The sequence below is a fragment of the Ornithorhynchus anatinus genome, chromosome X5 (assembly GCF_004115215.2).
Source record: "Ornithorhynchus anatinus isolate Pmale09 chromosome X5, mOrnAna1.pri.v4, whole genome shotgun sequence".
In the NCBI taxonomy this organism is placed as follows: domain Eukaryota; kingdom Metazoa; phylum Chordata; class Mammalia; order Monotremata; family Ornithorhynchidae; genus Ornithorhynchus; species Ornithorhynchus anatinus.
The window spans coordinates 43,376,604-43,400,033 of NC_041753.1; the positions used below are offsets into that span (position 1 = coordinate 43,376,604).

Consider the following 23,430-nt stretch of genomic DNA (forward strand, 5'->3'; position numbering starts at 1 on the left):
GAATGTCAGAGAGACTGCTGTTCATCATCAATATCTGTGACCTATATGTGCTCATATTTGATTGTTGAACTTTTGAAACTACTCCCACTGTTTATAATTTGCTGTCTGCAATTTATTCCTGTTGGCTATGGGTCTGACCTCCCACATCTATATTGTGATCCCTTGTGGGACGGGGTCCGTATCTGATTATCTTATATTTACTCGAGTGCTTACGACAGTCCGTCGCACATAGTAAGGCCTGAGTACCAGAACTAACTACCATGATTAGTGTCAAATACATACACTATTAACATTATTGTAAAGAAATCACAGCCCTTTAATCTAGAGTTTTTCCACTTTACTCCAAGTCCTTAACTCTGATATGTTTAGCTTATGGCAATGTTAGCACAATCATCAAAACATGAGGTCTTTCAGTTACAAAAAATGCATCAAACCTACTTTATATACTCTGAAAGCCATATTGTAGTAATTAGAAAGTTTGAACATAACAATGAAAATGAGATTCTTGGAGCAAATCCTCTTTTCTTAATCAGTTCCACTCAAATATTAAAAACAACTCACAAGTTCATAGAAACATTCCTTTACGCTAACATGAAAGAGGTTCCCATTAAGACAAGCTCATAGCTCATTTACAGTTTTAGTCATGGCATTTGTGACCTTCCGATTGCCAACTTCTTCTCACTCAACTCCACTGTCCTCTTGCTCCACCCAACCTCAGCCACTCACCAAGTTGGACACACACTCTCTTATCATTTCTAGTCATTGTACAATCAACCCTCACCAACTCCGAAATTCTTCTGACTACAACCTCCTCATCTACCTTCTCGCTCACAGACCTCCTCCCCACAAAACTGTCTTAATTCCTCACAGGGACCTCCAAACTCTCAACCCCTTCCAACTGTCCAGTCATCATGCCCCATTTGGTCTCCATATCCAACCTAAACTTCTCCTGATGCACAAATCCAAGCCCTCAACTCTTGCCCTCTACCCTCAAGTTCCTCGCTCCCCTGTCCCCCCATTGATCTCACCCCAACAGAGGGTGTAGAGGGAGTAGAGGGAGAAGGGGAGCGCAGTCTGGGAAGGCCTCTTGGAGGAGGTGAGTTTTAAGTAGGGTTTTGAAGAGGGGAAGAGAATTAGTTTGGCGGAGGTGAGGAGGGAGGGCGTTCCAGGACCGCGGGAGGACGTGGCCCAGGGGTCAACGGCGGGATAGGCGAGACCGAGGGACGGTGAGGAGGTGGGTGGCGGAGGAGCGGAGCGTGCGGGGTGGGCAGTAGAAAGGGAGAAGGGAGGAGAGGTAGGAAGGGGCAAGGTGATGGAGCGCCTTGAAGCCTAGAGTGAGGAGTTTTTGTTTGGAGCAGAGGTTCATAGGCAACCACTGGAGGTGTTTAAGAAGGGGAGTGACATGCCCAGATCGTTTCTGCAGGAAGATGAGCCGGGCAGCGGAGTGAAGAAAAGACTGGAGCGGGGCGAGAGAGGAGGAAGGGAGATCAGAGAGAAGGCTGACACAGTAGTCTAACGGGGATATAACAAGAGCCTGTAGCAGTAAGGTAGCCGTTTGGGTGGAGAGGAAAGGGCGGATCTTGGCGATATTGTAAAGGTGAAACCGGCAGGTCTCAGTAACGGATAGCATGTGTGGGGTGAACGAGAGAGACGAGTCAAGGATGACACCGAGACTGCCGGCCTGACAGACAGGAAGGATGGATGTGCCATCCACGGTGATAGGGAAATCTGGGAGAGGACCAGGCTTGGGAGGGAAGATGAGGAGCTCAGTCTTGCTCATGTTGAGTTTGAGGTGGTGGGCCGACATCCAGGTGGAGACATCCTGGAGGCAGGAGGAGATGCGAGCCTGAAGGGAGGGGGAGAGGACGGGGCAGAGATGTAGATCTGCGTGTCATCTGCGTAGAGATGGTAGTCAAAGTCGTGAGAATGAATGAGTTCACCAAGGGAGTGAGTGTAAATGGAGAACAGAAGAGGCCAAGAACTGACCCTTGAGGAACTCCAACAGTTAAAGGATGGGAGTGGGAGGAGGCACCTGTGAAGGAGACCGAGAATGACCGGCCAGAGAGATAAGAGGAGAACCGGGAGAGGGCAGAGTCCGTGAAGCCAAGGTGAGATAAGGTATGGAGGAGGAGGAGATGGTCGACAGTGTCAAAGGCAGCAGAGAGGTCAAGGAGGATTAGAATGGAGTAGGAGCCATTGGATTTGGCAAGAAGGAGGTCACGGGTGACCTTAGAGAAAGCAGTCTCGGTAGAGTGGAGGGGACGGAAGCCAGATTGGAGGGGGTCCAGGAGAGAATGGGAGTTAAGGAATTCTAAGCAGCGATTGTAGACGACTCGTTCTAGGATTTTGGAAAGGAAGGGTAGTAGGGAGATAGGGCGATAACTGGAAGGGGAAGTGGGGTCAAGAGCGGGTTTTTTTAGGATGGGGAGACGTGGGCATGTTTGAAGGCAGAGGGGAAGGAACCATTGGAGATTGAGTGGTTAAAAATAGAAGTTAAGGAAGGGAGGAGGGCAGGGGTGATGGTTTTAATAAGGTGAGAGGGAATGGGGTCCAAGGCGCAGGTGGAGGGGGTGGCACTTGCGAGGAGGGAGGAGATCTCCTCTGAGGATACTGCAGGGAAGGATGGAAAAGTAGGGGAGAGGGTTGGTGGGGGGGAGGGGAGAGGCGGAGGGGTGACTTTGGGGAGCTCAGACCTGACTGTGTTGATTTTTGTGATGAAGTAGGTGGCCAGATCATTGGGGGTGAGAGATGGGGGAGGGGGAGGAACAGGGGGCCTAAGGAGAGGGTTAAAGGTCTGGAACAATTGGTGGGGGTGACGGGCATGGGTGTCGATGAGGGAGGAGAAGAAGTTTTGCCTGGCAGAAGAGAGGGCAGAGTTAAGGCAGGAAAGGATAAATTTAAAGTGTGTGAGGTTGCCTTGGTGCTTGGACTTTCGCCAGCAGCACTCAGCAGTTCGAGCATAGGAGCGTAGGAGGCGGATAGAAGAGGTGATCCAGGGCTGTGGGTTAGTGGAGCGAGAGCGGCGGAGGGAAAGGGGGGCGAGAGAGTTGAGATGAGTAGAGAGGGTGGAGTTGAGAGCGGAGACCTGATCATCGAGAGTGGGAAGTGAGGACAGGGCGGCAAGGTGAGAAGAGATGCTTTTGGAAAGACGGATGGGATCAAGAGAGCGGAGGTCTCTGTGGGGCAGTAGCAAAGATTTGCAGGGGGAGGGAGTGTGAGAGATGAGGCAGGTGAGAAGGTTATGGTCAGAGAGAAGGATTTCAGAGTTGGTAAGAGAGGAGATAGTGCAGCGGTAGGAGATGACGAGATCGAGGGTGTGACCGAGTCGGTGAGTGGGCGCGGTATGGTGGAGGGAGGTCGGCAGAGTTGAGGAAGGATAGTAGGCGGGCGGCAGAGGAGTCATCAGGTACTTCCATATGGATGTTGAAGTCTCCGAGGATCAGAGTGGGCAGAGAGAAGGAGAGAAGGAAGGTGAGAAAGGGGTCTAGGTGGTTGAAGAAGTCGGAGGTGGGACCAGGAGGGCGGTAGATGACAGCGACAAGTATCCGGAGGGGGTGGTAGAGGCAAATGATATGGGCTTCAAAGGAGGGGAAGGAGAGGGTGGGGGGAGGAGGGATAGTGCGGAAGCGGCAACGGGGTGAGAGGAAGAAGTCGACGCCTCCTCCCTTACCGGTGAGTTTGGGGGAGTGGGAGAGGGAGAGGCCTCTGCTGGAGAGAGCAGCGGCGGAGACCGTGTCTTCAGCAGTGAGCCATGTTTCTGAAAGGGCGAGGAGGAGGAGAGAGCGGGAAAGGAAAAGGTCATGGACGAAAGGTAGTTCACCTGTAATAGAGCGGGGGTTCCAGAGGCCACACTTGAAAGTACCTGTGGGTGCAAGGGGGGGGGGAGAGCAGGGGGAGGGGAGGGTTTGCATGGGAAGGAGGTGGCGGGGCCCTGGACGGGGAGAGGGGTAGCGGTCGGACAGGAGGACTGGGATGGGGCGTGGGTGGGGAAGAGAGAAGGGGGGAGCGGGTGAGGAGGGGATTTGGTGGGGGGGAGAGTAGGGGGAAGAGGGGTAGCGCTGGTAAAGTGGGGTTCTAGGGCGGGGGGGGGGAGGAGGTAGAGGAGAGAGCGGGAAAGAGCAGAGCGAGAGAGGGGAAGGGGAAGGGGAGGATAGGAAGGGGCGGGAGGGAGGAGGGGGGAGGAGGGACATGGTGAGACCAGAGAGGTGGGTGGCAGCACTGACAACAATAAACAGTAACAACGAAATCGGTAATGTAGCAACATGATACAGTATGATACAATACAGTAGTGTTAATAAGAATAGACTGAAGCGGGGAGAGAGAGGAGCCTGGATCAATTTTCTAAAAAAGAACTTTCAGTGTAGATCTCCTAACTCTTCAAAACCTCCACTGGTGTCTCATCCATCTCTGCATTTATCAGAAACTCCTCAGCATTGGCTTTTAAGGCACTCAATCAACTCTCCTCCTCCTATCTTACCTTGCTGATCTGTTACTAACAATCCAGACCATCCACTTTGCTCCTCTACTACTAACCTACTCACTGTACCTCCATCTTGTTTGTCTCATTCATTCATTTATTCAAGCTCATTTATCGAGCACAACTGTGCACAAAGCACTGTACTAAGCACTTGGGAGAGTACAATATAACAATAAACAGAAGAACCTGAGTTGTTCTGCCAGAAGACCACTGGAGAGTTAGGGGCAGAGTCTGCCGGGGCAGTCAAAGACCTACTTGTCACAGGTTTATAAGCTCAAAGTCCCCTAGACATACACAGAGGGATACCTATTTATGAGCTGCCCTGGGTCTATACCCACCTTTAGGGAAACAGTGGGTCTACACCAAGAGAGGAGAAACAAGGGCTCCCATTCCCACTGGGGTTCAAGTCAGGTCCTCTTTTTTAAAAAAACAACACCCCAAAACAAATGCTATCTGTTAAATCCCCTCTCAGGATCACATCTGGAAAGTTTCCAGTACTCTACCAGTCTTGACTACAGGAGGGGGAGTCAAACAGAGGCATACCCATTCCATTTCTAGATTGGACTACCCACTAAGCCACGTTGCTTCTCGATATCTCCTTACTCACAGCCCCACATTCTTTCCACTACAGCATGCTGCCAATATTTCTCCATTAAAAGAGCAATCGAAGGAAGGAATAAAAGTAACTCTATATCATATCATAAATTGCTTTTTCAAGATCAACATATATATGATATGTATAAAAATTCAACACTGGAATCTTTAGGGAAAATTCAATGGCTCATATAGTCATAAGATTAGTAAATGAGTCAAAGATCCAATGTTAAGAAATTCTGGCAGCTGTCAACACACCAACAATGTGAAAATCTATTCTCAGATACAAAAAGAGCCAAAAGGAATACAAACAAATTTTACAAAAAACAGCAACTATTTCTCATGTTGATTTGGATTGACGTCATTTTCATCATATTACACACTGAGACAAACATGCCATATCACTTATACTTAACAAAAAGAAGATGAATGATCTAATTAGGTCAAATCATCTAAGCCCACTAGGTGCCTTCTGCTATTATGATGATCGCTACAGAATGGTCAATACTTAAGCTCTTATCAATCTGTTAAGTATTCAGCATTAATCCTGAGGATTCATATGACTATAAACCCTCAGATAAAACTTAAATCAAAATATTTGAAGCCTTTTACCATAGGTCTACATGAACCTCTGCTGACCTAACTGACCTAGCTCTAATTAAAAATCATCCATCAATCTTTAACTGGTTTAAATCATTTAAATTCACAAATTGTTTATATTACTAAACAGACCCATGTTTTTTCACATTTTCAATGAAGACTAAAAATGATCTGACCTTGTGGACAATAATGGCTTTTCCTCTGTCCCAGTCCTCCTCCTAGTCCTCACTGATACATCTACTACTTCCTTCTACTTCAAAAATCTGCAAAGCCCAGAGCAGAACTGCCTAACTTTTATAATCCTCCTGGCCCCCAAGAGGTGGAAAGATCATTGGGGAGGGACTGTGGGGACCCTGAGCAGAGCATTATGGGAGACATGGGGACACACTGCTGCTGCAAAGACATCAGGGAGGAAAAGCAGCGTTTACTCTTAGCACCTCCAAATATGGCATTTGTTAAGCGCTTACTATGTGCCACGTGCTGTACTAAGCACTGGGGGAGATAGACACTAATCAGGTTGGACCCAATCCATGTCCCACAAGGGGCTCACAGTCTTTATCTCCATTTTACAGATGAGGTAACAGAGGCACAGAGCAGTTACATGACTTACCCGAAGTCATACAGCACTCATGTGATGGAGCTGGGACTAGACTTCAGGTCCTTTGATGCCTAGGCCCATGCTCCTTCAACTAGGCCATGCTGCTTTACTTGTTTGCTCTGTGACCTTGGGCAACTCACTTAACTTAAACCCACCCTCTCCACTTGTACCTCTGTCACCATCCCTTTGCACCTTATCAAAATATTTGCCCCTTCCTTCTTCCCTCCCTGACTGCCATCTTCAACTGTTCACTCTCCAAAGGCTTGTTCCCCAGTTTTCCAACATGCTCATGTCTCCCTTATTCTAAAAATAATCCTCCCTTGGATCCATGGCTCCCTCCAGCTATCACCCCATCTCCCTCCTACCATTACTCTTCAAATTCCTTGAGGAAGTTGTCTAAACCCACTGTCTTCACTTCTTCTCCCCCAATTCTCCCCTTGATCCCCTCCAATCTGGCTTCCACTCCCTTCAGTCCAGAGAAACTGTCCTCTCTCAAAGGCCACCAATGATCTCCTTCTTGCCAAATCCAGTGGCCTCTACTCCATCTGAATCCTCCTTGATCTCTCAACTGCCTTTGACATTGTGGACCACTCCTTTCTCCTGGAAACATTATCCAATACCTTGGTGTCACTGACACCGCCCTCTCCTGGTTCTCTGATTTCTCAGGCTGCTGATTCTCAGTCTCTTTTGTGGACTCCTCCTCTGTCTCCCAACTTCTAACTATGGGAGTCCCTCAAGGTTCAGTTCTGGGTCCCCTTCGATTCTCCAACGACACCCACTCCCTCGGAGAACTCATTCATTCTCCTGGCTTCAATTACCATCTCTATGCAGCTAATTCCTAAATCTACAGCCCCAGCCCTGCTCTCTCTTATTCTCTGTAGTCTTTTACCCTGTGACTTTCCTATCACTGTAGACAGCACCACCATTCTTCCTGTCTCACAAGCCTGGAATCTTGGCATTGTCCTCGACTCATCTCTCTCATTCACCTCACACATTCTATCTATCACCAACTTCTGTCAGCTCCTCCTTCACAACACTGCTAAAAGTCTACCCTTTCGTCTCCATCCAAACTGCTACTATGCTGACAAGCATTTATTTATCCTATCCCACCTTGACTACTGTATCAGTCTCTTCGCTGACCTTTCTGTCTCCCATCTTTCCCCACCCCAGTCCACACTTCAATCTACTGCCCTGATCATTTTTCTAAAACAAGTTCAGGCCACATTTCCCCACTCCTTAAGAATCTCCAGGGATTGCCCATCCACCTCCACATCAGACAGAAACTCCTTACCATCAGCTTTGAAACAATCCATCACATTACCCCCTCCTACCTTACCTCACTGACTTAATATAGCCCACCCCACACATTACAGGCCTCTAGTGCCAGCTTGCTCACTGTCTGTCCCAATCTCATTTATCTTGCTCACATCTTCTCTCAGGTCTGGAACTCCCTCCCCCTCTATATACACCACACCACTGCTCTCCCCATCTTCAAAGCCTTATTAAGGTCACATCTACAAGAGGCATTCCCTGATTAAGCCCTCTTTTCACCAACTCCCTCTCCCTTGAGAAGTAGCGTGGCTCAGTGGAAAGAGCCCGGACTTGGGAGTCAGAGGTCATGGGTTCTAATCCTGGCTCTGCCGCTTATCAGCTCTGTGACCTTGGGCAAGTCACTTAACTTCTCTGGGCCTCAGTTACCTCACCTGTAAAATTTGGATGAAGACTGTGAGCCCTTCACGGGACAACCTGATTACCTTGTATCTACCCCAGTGCTTAGAACAGTGCTTGGCACATAGTAAGCACTAACAAATACCAACATTATTATTATTCTGAGTCATCTGTGGCTCGGATCTGTACCCTTTGGGACCTTGATACTCAGTGCAGCCCCATAGCACATATGTACATATCTGTAGCTTATTTATACTAATGTCTGTCTCTCCCTGTAGACTGGAAGCTCACTGTGGGCAGGGACCTTGTCTATAATAATAATAATGTTGGTATTTGTTAAGCGCTTACTATGTGCAGAGCACTGTTCTAAGCGCTGGGGTAGATACAGGGTAATCAGGTTGTCCCACGTGAGACTCATAATCTTAATCCCCATTTTACAGATGAGGTAACTGAGGCACAGAGAAGTTAAGTGACTTGCCCATAGTCACACAGCTGACAAGTGGCAGAACCGGGATTCAAACCCATGACCTCTGACTCCCAAGCCCGTGGTCTTTCCACTGAGCCATGCTGCTTCTCTAAAGTCTATCAACTCTGTTGTAATATACTCCCCCAAGCGCTTAGTACAGTGCTCTGCAAATATTTAAGTGCTCAATAAATACCACTGATGAATAGATTGATTTCCAAATGTAGGCTCTAACCCCTCCAGTTTCCTGACTTTTAGTTAATAATGTTAATAATAATGTTGGTATTTGTTAAGCGCTTACTATGTGCCGAGCACTGTTCTAAGCGCTGGGGTAGTCACAGGGGAGTCAGGTTGTCCCACGTGGGGCTCACAGTCTTAATCCCCATTTTACAGATGAGGTAACTGAGGCACAGAGAAGTTAAGTGACTTCCCATAGAGGGTCAGGAATGGGCTACTGTGATGCCTGGAGGGAGGAGAGAGACTGTTCGGTGGCCCAGGCTGCCATCCCGTAAAGACTCTAAGTTCGTCTTTAGACTGTCAGACCATTCTATGCAGGGAACATGTCTGTTTATTGTTACATTTTACTCCCCCAAGCCCTTAATACACTGCTCTGCACACGGTAAGCACTCAATAAATATGACTGACTGACTGACAGACTGTTGGTGGCCGGCCTAACAGATCCAAGTTGTCAAGTACATGAAGTTCCTGACGGACCTCTGGTTCCCTCAGGGGATGGGGGACGGGCTCCCGCAATGGTTGGAGGGAGGTTGTTTCAAGTCAAAGGAGCTCCTCGCAAAGATCTGAGCAAGCTGTGGCGTGGTGGCTCTAAATTCCACCGATTTTCTATTCTTCTCCCTCCTCCCCTGGGGATCTCGTCTACTCTCATGGCTTTAACAAACATCTTTCTTAACATAAATGATTCCCAAATACAGTTTTATGTCCTCTATTAATAATAGTTCCTCTGAAATCCATTCCCACAATCTCCTGTGGTTTAAAGACATCTCCAATGCGTCCTCTGAGGCACCTAAAAATCAACATGGGTAAAGAGACTAATCTCATTTTCCTTTCAAGATTGTCCCTGCTGCCTAACATTGCCAGCCTTGAAACATTTGTAAATGACATTTAAATTATTTTGGAAGTACATAGCTGCTTAAAACACTGAATTTTTTAAAAAGGGTATAAGGGAAATCTGTGGCCTCGAGGTAGAGTGCAAACCAATACCAACTGCCTAGAAGTTTGCCAACAACATGTAAATCTTACAAACCAGTGCAGTCTATATTCTAATAGGTTGTTTTGCTGGTAAACTTATATTGTAAATGTTTCTTCATATTATTGTATGTTTGTAAATATCACATATGGCAGGCACTTGATTAGAAATTTGATATACTTGCCTGAACAGGGTTATATCCATATCCTTTTGGATGAGGTCAGTCTGATTCATAGTCAGTTGTGATGATAAATCATTGCATTTACTATGCAATTCTTCAACGTGCTTCCTGGACTCAGTTAAATTGGCTTCCAAACTCTAGGAATAAAGCAGGAATCACATAATACATAAATGTGGCCCATCTTCTGTGAGAGCTACCTGTCCTAGAAGTGATCCACACTGATTCTTGGTGGCTGCTGGACTTCGGTTTTAGGCCCGAAAGGAGAAGAAATTACCAGGTAGAGCGTCACAAGAGGAAACAGGCTCAGGGGAGAGGAATAAATTGGGTAAACCAAAAGAGGGCTTAGCATCTTTCTGTAACCAAAGAAAGAAAGCATCTTTCATTATATACTAGCTAATTTGTTTCTGGGGTGTACATTATTTTTTAAAGCCTTACAAGCAGGTTACTTAAAGGGAAACTACCACTGATTATCTTTTGAAAAGTATGTAAATACTCAAAAGATAAAATTCACACCAAAGTGAAATTTAAAAAGCATAAGAAAGCTCTGAATACCCCAGAGCAAGACGATAAGAACAAAGTATTATTCTTTGCATAATTATGATCAAAATAATCATCACATACCTGGACCTCCTCACAGAATATAAGTGCTTAGGTACGCTTTTGAAAAATATGCCACTAATTTTTTTTTTAGGTATTTTAAGCTTCAGGGGTCCCATTAACCTGTGAAACCAAATACCAGTACATTTAGTCCAGATGTAGCAGTCAATGGTAACTGTGATCTAAACCACCCAGGAAAAATAATAAGATAATTGAAAAAGTAAATTAGGAAAAGTTGATAAAAAAAAAACACAATGCAAGTAGTAAAGATTTCAGAAAGCCAAAGAACATTTTGGCAATCCAGTACAACCTTAATTCTCTGGTATCTCAGAATTAAATTCAATCTACATAGCTGAATACCAGGGTAATGACTACAGTTCCCAAAGATTTTTTTTTTATCTCCTCCTGAAGTTTTTCCAAACCATTCCTGCCAGCACCATTTTGGAAAATCCCTGGGATCCAGGGACTGAGAAATTCATGAATAAGTCTGAGAAGTTTTGATTAGAGGGGGTGGAGGGTAAGGGGTAGGGGAAGCAAGAAAAGGCAAAGCCAGGAGGCCTCGCTTAGCCAGTATCCTTAAATCTTCCACTACTGTATTTTATCTTTAAACCATACGCAACCCTTTAACAGTAAAGTGCACTTTAACTGGCCATATTTAAAATGGTTTATTTTCACAAATAGTAATTTTTGACCATCTACTGTGTGCCTAGTACTGTACTAAGCACTGGGGAGAATACAATGAGAGTAAAAGATGTAGTCCCTATCCTCGAGGAATTTGCAATCCAAAAGGGGAGAGAAGGAGATACAAATCGTGTGTGTGTGTGTGTGTCTGTGTATGTATGTGTGTGTATACATATATCAGAAGCAGGAGAGAGAACAAAGCAATAGCAGGCAAATGGAGATGTGCAGATGAATAAGCAAAAAATAATAATCCTCGTCAGTGCTCTTGATTGGTGCCAAGAAATCTGAGCATTAAGTGAAATAGGGCTAAATTAAGTATAGTTTCCCATAGGAAATAAAGAGCATTAAGATGATCTCGAGATCTAAAAATTTCATGAAAACCATATAAATATATAGCTACTCAAATAGCAACATCAATGTATACCCATAACATTTGAAAGCAGAGAAGAAGACATTATCAGAGTGGTAGAAGATGGTGGTCACAGGGGAAGAGGTAAGGCCACAAGTTTTTTTTTTTATTTTAAGAAGGTGAGAAAAGATATGATTGGAGGAGCAGGTGAAGGAAATAGATTTTGAAAGCAGATGGGAGATCCCTTGAGAGACAGTGGAGGAGGATAGAGAGAGCTGGGAAGGTGAATGGGACACATTTGGGAGCTTACAACTGATGGTCTCCATTCTGTCAACAAAGAAACTGGCAAGGTCATCAGAGGCTAGGTAGGGTGGAGGTGGGGAAGCTGGGGTTCCCAGGAGTCAGTTAAATGTCTGGAACAATTGGTAGGGACAATGGGAATGGGAGGTGATGAAGAAGGAGGAGGGAAAGAGTGGAAAAAGGTACAAAGAGCCGAGATTAATTTGATGTAGATGAAGTTGGCCTGGTGCCTAGACTTCCAACAACAGCATTCCATGGCAGGAGTGGAGAAAATATAGTGTGGAGGAGATGTTCCAAGGCTGGATTGGTGTGAAAGTAGCATTAGGGATTGGGTAGCAAGCCAACTCCTCTCTTTTCCCCCATCAATCAATGGTATTTATTGAGCACTTGCTGCATGCAGAGCAATGTACTGAGTGCTTGGCAGAGTACAATATAGAGTTGGTAGACACGTTCCCTGACCACAATGAGCTTACAGTCTAGAGGGGGAGATGGACATTAATATAAGTTACAAATATGTGTTCAAGTGTTGTGAAACTGAGGGTGGAATGAATATAAAGGGCCCAAAAAGTACAGATCCAAGTGCATAGATGAGGCAGGAGGGACAGGGAGTTAAGGAGAAGAAGGCTTAATTAAAGGAGGCCTCTTGGAGATGAGACCACAATAAGGCTTTGAAGGTGGGGAGTACAGTGCTCTGCACATAGTAAGGGCTTAATAAATACGACAATGAATGAATGGTGGTCTGGTATGTGCAGAGGGGGAGGGACAGTGAAACAGGGAAAAAAGTAAGGGAGGCCCCCCAGAAAAGCACAGGAGAGGAGAGGACATCATTAGGAACGAGCCAGGTGTTGGCAGTGGCAAGGAGCAATGACTGAGTTAGGAAGAGGTCAGATGAAAGTAAATTTGCATGATGGAACGGGGATTCACAGGCTTCACGGAGTGGAGGTGCTCAGCACAAGAGGAGGAGATAGATTTAATGAGAGTGAGCTGATGGGGAGATGCCGTGGGGATGAGTGGTTTGGGGTGGTGGTAAGGGGTGGGGGTGAACAGAGGGTGGGGTGCGGGAGGTCATGCTGAAATCCCATAACTTCATGGACTGCAACTTCCAGTCCCAGGTCCTGATTGGCTGCCATTATGCAACATTTGAAAACTGAGAAGGCTGCGTCCCATGACATGGGAGCAGGTTTTGACATTCAGTGCAGGAGCTCCAAGGAGGCGGTGGTGATGAGGGCTCACACCGCTCTGCTTCCGGTGAAGGTTTCCCAGAATAACCTTTGAGGTGAACAGGCCTAGTACGACTCCTGAAAAGTAACTGGCTAATGTGGGAAACAAAAGCTGCAGTGATTACCAAGGCAACTGCTTGATGGGTTATGGCACTAAAGCATAGCATCAGCACAATGCTAAGATCACTTCTGCCACGAATAGGTACCGTCCAAAAAAAAAAAATCCTTTATTTACCCCACACAATGTGCTGTACTCCTGCTCACCTACTAGCTCTTTGTACTCCACAGCCCAGTATCAATTCCTCCATGCAGATTCTCTGTCCTAAAGTCTCAGGACCGAGGATCTTCCATTACTCCCAATAACATTCACTATTATTTGTATACTTTTTAGAATGTTTATTTTAGTTCCTTCTAATTTCTGGAACATTTTCTGCAATATTGTTACTCAATATATAATCAAATTCTAGCTTCTTTAGTAGAGCAGCACCAAACACAGGGTAAAGTTGTAGCTCAATCACCGGGATACCACCACAAAAAGATGAATATTATAAGAAAAGTTTTTTTAAAAAGGTTATTTGGATGATTATTGTACCCTGCTGTTAACTCAACTCTCTACAGCTTTGGAGTACAAAAATCACACACTATTTCACACCAACAGTTAAGTCTTTCAAAGGCAAAAGCAAACTCAGTTTGGTAATTTCTGAAATGCAAAAAAACCCCAAAAACCCACAAAATTCCAGTGATTTTAAATGCACTTATATTTGAAACAACAGATGCTGCAAACTCTAATTGGTGAGTGAAGTTAAATCCATATTGAAACATGTTGAGTGTTTAAAAAAATGCAGTTAGATCTACTTAGTTTTCATTTGTTATTTTCATGATGGCAGTGAAATCTCTAATTTGGTTTCTTTTGAGCAAATAAAATATGGATTTTCCTTTGTTAATACATGGCAGCTAACAGCTCCAGAGTATTCAGTTTGGAACTGTTTGAGCATAGGGCCAGCCAAGGTGGACAGAGGTCTTGGCCGGTTGCAGGAAAAATGGACTGGTTCAGTAGACAGGTCAGGACAGATAAGTGAGCCAGGATAGTGAATGGACAGATATACAGCACACAAAACAGGAGTATTAAGGTTCAGAAATCAGAACAGGCAATAGACAAACAGGCATTGGCAGAAGAAGTAGACTCAGGAGAGAACCTCAGGCAAACAGGAATTAACAGAAGAGTTAGGTTCAGACTCAGAAGGGAATCTCAGGTAAACAGGAATTAGCAGAAGGGCTAGGCTCAGGAGAGAACCTCAATCGTCTGGCCAAGAGAGCAGGAACTGAGAGCTCTTTAAAGGAATATAAGGAGGATTTTCATGTTGGATTATTGAAAAGAATATTCAATAAACTATTATATTTAAATATTTAAAATATAAACCCACCTTTTCACTTTATTCCAGATGACATTTCCCCCACCCATTGCCTTTTTCACTGCCTTAAATCCACCTGGCAATCAACAAACAACTCTGCATTTCTACATTCCCATAAGGTTGAAATGAAGACTGCCTGCAGGTGGGAAGCTGCCAGGTGCTAGAAGTTAACCCTTGTATGGATACAGTCATTCCTGCAGAAAACAGTACCTGTGATCATGAAAGTCCTCCTGTTATTAAAAAACAGCTTTGTGTCAACCATTGTTTCAATGGAAAAGGAAGGATTTTGGGGAAGATAAGGAGGGTTTCTGGGGAAGATGGCTCAAAAAACTCCAACTCCAAAGTGACTTTTTTCAATACTCAATTGACATAGGGCTCAGAGCATATCCTACTTCTCCGTTCCTGAGACCAAACAAGGGAGAGTTCTCAGTCATGGGAAAGAAGAGCAGAAGCTCAACTGAGGAACTGCATTAGTCCAGTACCTGCTTAGATTTCCTCTTTGTATATGGCCCTTGCTATTTGTTCTGGGGACCATTTTTCTGCTCCACCAGCTTCTAGACTGCCTGACCATACTAGTCAGCAGCCGCCAAGCAGCTACCAGTCAGTCAATAGTATTTACTGAGCACACCTCTATACAGCACATTGAACTTAGGGGTTGGAAGAGTTAGGTGAGATATTCCCTGTCCTTTTACAAGCTAGTGGAGGAGACAGACACTATAATAAATTACAAGTAGGAAGATGCAACAGAGTTTAAAGATGAGTATACACATGCTGGTGTGGGGGTGGGAGGAAGCAGGGTAAGTATTTAAGGGTTTAGAGGCTAAAGGACTCAAATGCATAGGTGACAGAGAGAGACAATAGGCCAGGAAGATGAGAGATTAGTCAGGGAAGGTTTCCTGGAAATGGGACTTTAGTAGGGATTTGGAGATAGGGAGAGTGGTAGTCTGTCAGACATGAAGTGGGAGGGAATTTCAGAAAGGATATGAGCTAGAGGTCAATGTTAAGAGAGATGAAAGCGAAGCACAGGGAGTACATTGCCATTAGAGGAGCACAGTGTCTGGGCTTGGTTGTAGAAGGAGTGATGTGAGGATTATTAGTGAGAAGAGAGTTGATCGAGCACCTTAAAGCCTGTAATCAGGAGTTTCTACTTGCTATAGAGAAGAATGGGCAGTCATTGGAGGATTTTGAAGAATGGGGAGATGTGCAGAAAACAATGGCTTCGAAAAATGATCCAAGCAGCCGAGTGAAGTATGGGCTGTAGGAGGGAAAGGCTGGAGGTAAGGATGTGAGCAAGTGGGATGATGCAGTAGTAGATGAGGAATATGACAAGGGTTTGGACAAGAATGGTAGCCATTTGGATGAAGAAAAGGTGTAGAGTCTAGAAATATTGTAAAAAATGAACCAACAAGATCTTAGGTGGACTATAGTTCTGAATTTGAATAGTTTTAACAGAACCACAATGAATCGATCTTTTACTACCAAAGCAAAATGTTAGGCTCTGCTCTCCTAGCTAGGGAGGGAAGGAGAGAGAGTCTCCCTGAACTGCCATTCCCCCATTAGCTACAGTCTCTTACCTAACCAGACTGACTGACAACCACTGACAGCCAAATTCAGGTTCCACTCCTGCTGGAATGGGCACAATTACACTCAACTCTACGTGGATGAAGTTCTACTACTTCAGAGAAACACGGTAGCAGAAAAGCCATCAGTTTCTTCCTGTTCCACTTTGACCATCTATTAAATATCATACTGCCTGGGCAATGAACAGGCAGAACAGAGTTGCATTGCTGCATCAATGTAGAATAAATCTGTAAAATCCTTAGGTGCCCTTGGGCGGGTCCCAAGTTAATTAAAGTCAATGCTTTTCATTAGGTGGAGAAGAAAATATTGTCCCATACCTTAGCAGTGGGTATCCTTTCTGTATATTTCAATTTATCCTTTCTGTATATTTCAATTCAATAGCATGCTTATCACTGTTTTCTTAGTAAATACTCAATTTCCATCAGGTTTTCTTAAAGGTCTTAAGCCACTCTCAGAACCCAGAAAACTTTCAAAGCTCTTCCTTCCGCCGCCACCAGGAGTACTCTGGCTCAAATGTTGTGTTTTCCCTCCTAAACAACGTTTATATCGTAGAAAATGCAAATATACACTTTCTTCTTGGGTATATACATACACATTTTTATACTGACACATATATTTACAAGCACATCATTCCCACAAAGTACAGTTCTAACAACATATAATAAGCCTTTCAAAAACAACTTTCAGATTTGATTAGACTACAAATGAAAAACTGCAAATAATCCATATTCCAATGTAATGGATAAAACCGATGCAAGTTTAATTGGAAAAATTGGGCATGATCAAAACAGTATAACAAGGGAAGAAAAACAATTTTAAAAGTAACAAGAGTGCAGCCCTCTCGAGGTTAAAATAGCATTTTCCTAGTATTAAACAAGTTTGGGTGAAATTTTAAGGATTTAGCCGAAAATTATTTTAGAAATATCCAGTCCAATACAATAGATATGCATTAGTGAATTCCACCTCTAATTGAAAAAAGTCAAGCAGCCGATGATTCTAAATTTTTTTTTAAAATTGCATTTTATTTGAAAATGCAATAGCTTTTATTTTTTAATGATTATACTTTAGGATGACTATTTGAAGTCAGCTTCCTGCTTTGCTACATCAATTTTTAAAAAGCTATGAGTCTTAAGTGAAGGAATATAAATGAATGTCAGTCCCCACTGGTAGATTTGAATATATAACTTGATATTTTAAGAAAATAACATGTAATGAAAGTGCCCATCAGAAGTTAGTTCTGCAAGAAGAGGCAAGAGTCCATTCCCTCTCATACCTTTACTTTATCATCAATGCCAGATTTTTCTAGTCTCCATTGTGCTTCCTGCTTCCTCAGTTTCTCCAGGTCATTTAGCAGGTCAGTGCAGCGTGTATTTAATCCCTCATTTTCCTCCTCCAGATTTTTTATAACCAGTCTGTTGCGCTCTTCCTTCTTCTGTGCACACTCCTTAGTGTCCTGTAGAACAGTACCACAAGGGCCGATAAACAAAAAAAAAAAGAGAGAACTAATCAGCAAATATAAACTGTGCAGTTTTCCTCTCACAGCAGCTTCTTCTATATTTGATGGCCAAGGTCACCTATGTACTTTTATTGGCCTCTTTTCATGCAGGTGGAAGGGTCATATTTTTTAACTGGATGACAGCTTTGATGAGTACACATTTGCAAAGAGCCCATTAATTGATCAAGCTGCCTTTGATGCTGTCCCCAGCTATTTTTGAGACCCACACCGACATATCCTCCCAGACCTGGGCTTTATCAATTAATAATGCCAGTCCCATCAGAATCTAATTAAAAAAAGCCACATCTTCACACTCCTACTTTCTTTGCTCCGTTTCCATCATTAACTATTTATCTGAAAGTTATACAGCTTGAATTCTTAGCTTTAAAGCATCTCTATCTCAGTTTTGTGTGCGTGTGTGCGTGTGTGAGGGGAAACTGGTATGGTATAGTGACGCCTAAGGCAATTTCTCCTCCAAGCTTGTCACTTTCTATGCCACAAAAGCTGACACAGCTTAAAGAAGTACATCAAAGTTATCATCTTATAAAACTCTGTACATGTCAATATACCTTAAGTTCTTGACTTTTATCGTTAAATTTCTGCTGTAAGTCAATGAATTCATTCTTTAGGAAAATGTTTTCTTCGTCCACAGCAATCTTCCTTTTTACCAGGTTATTTATTTCCTGTTGTTGTCCTGATTCCCTCTGTTGAAGAAAATGAACTCGATAAAAAGTCAATATTGCCAGCAAAGGCTTTTATTTATTTTTATTGTTAATACCAGGGTGATCAAGCTTTCGCATTTTCTTTTGTCGTATATTACTTCTAAATTCCAATTTTTATAACTAGGGAACGCTAAAGGGATCTGGTCAGAGAAGTGGGTCCAGTGTTGGAGCTTGTATATTTATTCATTCATTCAACTGTATTTATTGAGCGCTTAGTGTGCAAAGCACTGTACTAAGCACTTAGAAGAGTACAATACAACAACAGACACATTCCCTGCCCACAACGAGCTCACATTCTAGAGGGGGAGACAGACAATAATATGCATAAATAAATAAATTACAGATATATGCATATGTGCAGTGGGGATGGGAAGGAGGATGAATGAAAGGAGCGAGTCAGGAGATGCAGAAGGGAGTGGGAGAAGAGGAGGGCTTAGTCAGGGAAGACTTCTTGAAGGAGATGTGCCTTCAATAAGGCTTTTAAATCGGGGAGAGCAATTATCTGTCTGATATGAGGAGGGAAGGCAATCCAGGCCAGATGTCAGATATGGGTGAGAGGTCGGTTGCAAGATAAACGAGATCGAGGTACAGTGAGAAGGTCAGCAGTAGAGGAACCAAGTGTGTTGGCTGGGTTGTAGTAGGAGAGTAGCCAGGCGAGGTAGGAGGGGGCAAGGTGATGGATTGCTTTAAAGTCAATGGAGAGGAGTTTTGTTTGATGTGGAGGTGGATGGGCAACCACTGGAGTTTCTTGAGGAGTGGGGAAAACATGGTCTGATCAATTTTGAAGGAAAATGATCTGGGCCGCAGAGTGGAGTACAGACTGGAGTGGGGAGTGACAGGAGGCAGGGAGGTCAGCAAGGAGGATGATACAATAATCAAGGTGGGATAGGATAAGTGCCTGCATTAACATGGCATCAGTCTGCTTCCAAGGAGAGCTAGATATGTTGACGCCCATGTTAGATTTTAAAATCCCTGGGTACAGAGATTGGGTCTTTCACCTCTAGCACACTGCAAGTAGTATGCACTAACGAACTACTATTCATTAGTCTCTCCTATTTGAAGCAAACACTGATTTTATCAGTACCTATTTTCACCTCTGCCACTAGCCTTAGCCTTTTCAACAAATATTTCTCAATTTTTTCATCTTTTCCCTAATTTATTTCTGAGCCTTAGTGGAGTCACATGGTTGTTCTCAAATATTTTTGCTGCTGAGTACAAAGCCCCAGAACAAATAGAGCCAATGTGGGCTTTTAGATTGCCTCTGTTGAAGCTTGTTTACCCTTTGACAGTGCAATGGAACAGAGGTGAATAGCGAGGGGAGTTGCTGTCTGATAAACAGACCTGGCCAATCCAGGATCACCTCCATTCTACACAGACCATGGCTTCACTGTTTAATGAACTTACCCTGTCTCTTTTTTAAATAATAATAATTATGGTATTTTTAAGTGTTTACTCTGTGCCAGGCACTTTGCTAAGTGCTGGGGAAAATACATTGTAAGCAGATTGGACATGGTCCTTGTCAGTCAATCGTATTTACTGAGGGCTCACTGTGTGCAGGGCTTTTTACTAAGAGTTTTGGAGAGTACAATATTACAATAAGCAAACACACTGGGGCTCACAGTCTAGGAGTCAAGGCATGAACAAAGGCATGACCTGAGGGAAGAAATTTTGGAGAGTCTATATACTAGGCTCTGATGGCAGATTTACAAGATACCAGAATAGGTCTCTATGGCCCCAAATGAGTCCTAATCATAAAAAAAAAAGACAGGCTCTCGGAGTGGGAGGGTTATTTCCTCACACCAGGAATCTTTGATCAGCAGATACAGTTCCTACACAATCAATGCTCAATAGGCCCATATGCTATTATTGAATGATACACATAGAAGGTGTAAAACTGACTTAGAGAAGGGGAGCTGGGAGAGAGTAGACAGGAAATGAGTCAACATATAATGAGCCGACAGGCAAGAATCCGACAGGCAGTCAACAGGGAGGGAGTCAACAGGGATGTCGTTGGAGGGGAGATGGTTGACGAGGAGTAAGTCAACAGAGAATCATGGAATTGCTTAAGGAGACTCTCTAAACTGTAAGCTCATACTGGTCAGGAAACCTGTCTACCAACTCTGTTGTATTGTACCTTCCCAATCAATCAATCGATCTAATGGTACTTATTGAGGGCTTACTGCATGCAGAGCCCTGTATTATGTGCTTGGGAGCTATAACAATGTTGATGGGCCACTTAGTACAGTGCTCTTCACCCAGCAAGTGCTCAACAAATATCAACAACTGACTGACTGATGGACTTAGGGGATTCATGTCTCACAACCTGAGAATACTGCACAGCACTATAATTCTGTAGACCATTAGTTTGGTCTGGAGAACCCTATGCACTTAAGCATTTTGAAACTCACCTTACCCCCACCAGACAGCACTTATAGATATATCTTTATACTCTGTTGCTTCCCCTACCTGTAATTCAACTGAACGACTTTCTTCCCTATTAGATTGTAAGCTCCTTAAGGGCAAGGTCCATGGCTCCTAACTCTCCCAAGAGCTTAGTTGGTCTGCACAAAGTAAGTTCTCCAAAGATATGACTGATTGAGCCTCATCTTGTGATGCTGCCACACTCCATTTGACAGTCTCCCAAAGGCTGTGCTACCCTTCTTGATTTTATGTTTGATAAATCAATCGCATTGCCAAAAATTAGGCTGGGGCTACCACTGTCAGCTAACCACCTCATTGTGCCCAAAATATGACAGTACCACAACTTGCCAGCCAAAGCCATGGTTCCCAGTTTGGCAGGATTCTGAAACAGTATTTTCTTTATTAATAATAATAATAATTATTATTATTATAGTACTTGTTAAGTGCTTACATTGTTCCAGGCACTGTACTAAGCAATAAACTATTCAAACTGTGAGGCCATAATTTGGGGTGCTGGGATTTCTCTCATGCAAAGCTGATCAGAATATAAAGAAACTCACAATCTGTAGCCAGACAATCACCTTATTTTCTAGATTGTAAACTCCTTCATCAGGATCATCAACTATATTTATTGAACACTTACTGTTCAGAACACTGTACTAAGCACTTGGGAGAGTACAATACAACAAAGTTGGCAAACACATTCCCTGGCCACAATGACTTTACCACCTCTGCTGTACTGTACTCTCCCAAGCACTTAGTACAGTGCTCTTCATTTAGTAAGCATTTAATAAATATCACTGATTGATTCAATGATTCTTCCAAACAGAACAAAGAGATAAAAAAAATCCACATAGATTCACTTGAATGACCCAAAGATGAATTAACTTTGCTAAAAATACAGCCAACTCTTAAGTATCCATGATAATAGGGGCTGGAAAATAATGAACATATGAAATCTACCAAAAATTTTAAAAATATACTTCAATAGATATCATCTCCCTTCCTAACAAATCTTTAACCAGCATTTCTGACAAGCAACAAAATTAACTAAATTGAATTTCAGCTCCTTTTATTTTACATTCTAACTTCTGGTATGGCTGTTAATGAGGAAAGAAAAGGAGAAGCCTGAATAACCCACCAACTGGATAGGAAATCCCTGAATAACTGAGGGTTGAATTAAATATTTTGACCTAAGAATTTAAATACCAATAACCCAAAAAGGAATATAAAGAAACAGTTCCAAATTTGTTAAAAAACCGGGAAAACAAAAGAGAATTGTTTTCCACATTGTGTTTTTCTTACTTAAGAGTTTCAAATTTCAACTTAATGCAGTAGTTTATGAGCTAGTCTGGCCAAAATAAGGACGACCAAGTTGGTGTGATTTAAACTTTCAAAATTCTGACTCATATATTCTCCCTGTGGCATAAGCCCTTGGCATTATCCTCAACTCATCTCTCTCAATCAATCCAAATATTCAATCCATCACCAAATCCTATTGGTTCAACCTTCACAATATCGCTCAAGTATGCCCTTTCCTCTCCAACCAAACTGCTGCAATGTTAATACAAGTACTTATCCTGTCCCGCCTTGATTACTGCATCAGGCTCCTTGCTGAACTCCCTGCCTCCAGTTTCTCCCCACTCCAGTCCAAACTTCTCTTCTTTCCATATCATTTTTCTACAAAAATGTTCAGTCCATGTTTCCCCACTCCTCAAGAACCTCCAGTGGATGCCCATCCACCACCACATCAAAGAGAAACTCCTTACCATCAGCTGTAAAACACTCAATCACCTTGCCCCTCCTACCTTACCTCTCTGATTTCTTACTACAACCCAGCCCGCAAACTTTGCTCCTCTAATCCCAATTTACTCGCTGTACCTGGACCTCATCTATCTCACCGCCGACCCCCTTGCCTACATCCTGCCTCTGGCCTGGAACTGCCCCCTCGTATCCACCAGCTTAACCACTCGTCCCATCTTTTCAATGCCTTATTAAAATCACATCTCCTCCAAGAGGCCTTTATCATCATCATCAATGGTATTTGAGCACTTACTTTGTGCAGAGCATTGTACTAAGCACTTGGGAGAGTACATCAGAGTTGGGAGACACGGTCCCTGCCCGTAAGATCTTACAGACTAGAGAGGGAGACAGGCAATAATATAAATGAATATATAATTTCTATATATTTAAAGTGATGGGGGGGCTGACAGAGTCGAATATCGAATGCCCTAAGGTCACAGATCAAAGTGCAAAAATGACATAGAAGGGAGAGGGAACCAGGGAAAAGAGGGCTTAATCGACTAAGCCCTCATTTTCTCTTCTCCCACTCCCTTCTGTGTCACCCTTTTGTTTGGATTTGCACCCCTTATTTACCCCTATCCCCACAACACGTATATACACATCTGTAAATTATTTATATTAATGTCTATCTCTCTACACTGCAAGCTCCTTGTGTTACATTTTTGTGGGTACTCTCCTAAGTGCTTAATACAGTGCCCTGCACACAGTAAGTGCTCAATAAATACAACTGTGTGCCGACTTATGTTGTAGTCTCCCAAGTGCTTAGTACAGTACTCTGCACATACTAAGCACTCAATGAATATGCTTGTTAGATTGATTGAGATATGCATATGATAGACTTTTTCCCACAAAATAAAAATAATAGTCCAAGAAAAAGTTTTCTTAAAACTTTTCTAGGGAATTCATTAAGGAAAATTTTTTTTGTTACTAGTTCAGTAAAGCAATTCCCCACAGATAAGAAATTTGATTTGATTTGGAGGATATAGATTTTCAGAAGAAAACTCTACCATTTTAGATTAGCCTTTCATTTCAGCATTTTGAAAGCTGATAAAAATGTTTCC

General features: G+C 43.4%; 1 protein-coding gene across 1 annotated transcript in view; it reads right to left on the reverse strand.

The window, feature by feature from the left end:
• The window catches only part of CNTLN (centlein), a 215,630-nt gene that overhangs the window by 144,356 nt on the left and 47,844 nt on the right, over window positions 1-23,430 (reverse strand). The window contains exons 5-7 of the mRNA XM_039910751.1: window positions 17,993-18,127; window positions 17,202-17,381; window positions 9,792-9,925 (exon numbers count right to left, since the gene is read on the reverse strand). Coding sequence (XP_039766685.1) covers window positions 9,792-9,925; window positions 17,202-17,381; window positions 17,993-18,127 — 449 coding nt within the window. The remainder of the gene's footprint in view (window positions 1-9,791; window positions 9,926-17,201; window positions 17,382-17,992; window positions 18,128-23,430) is intronic.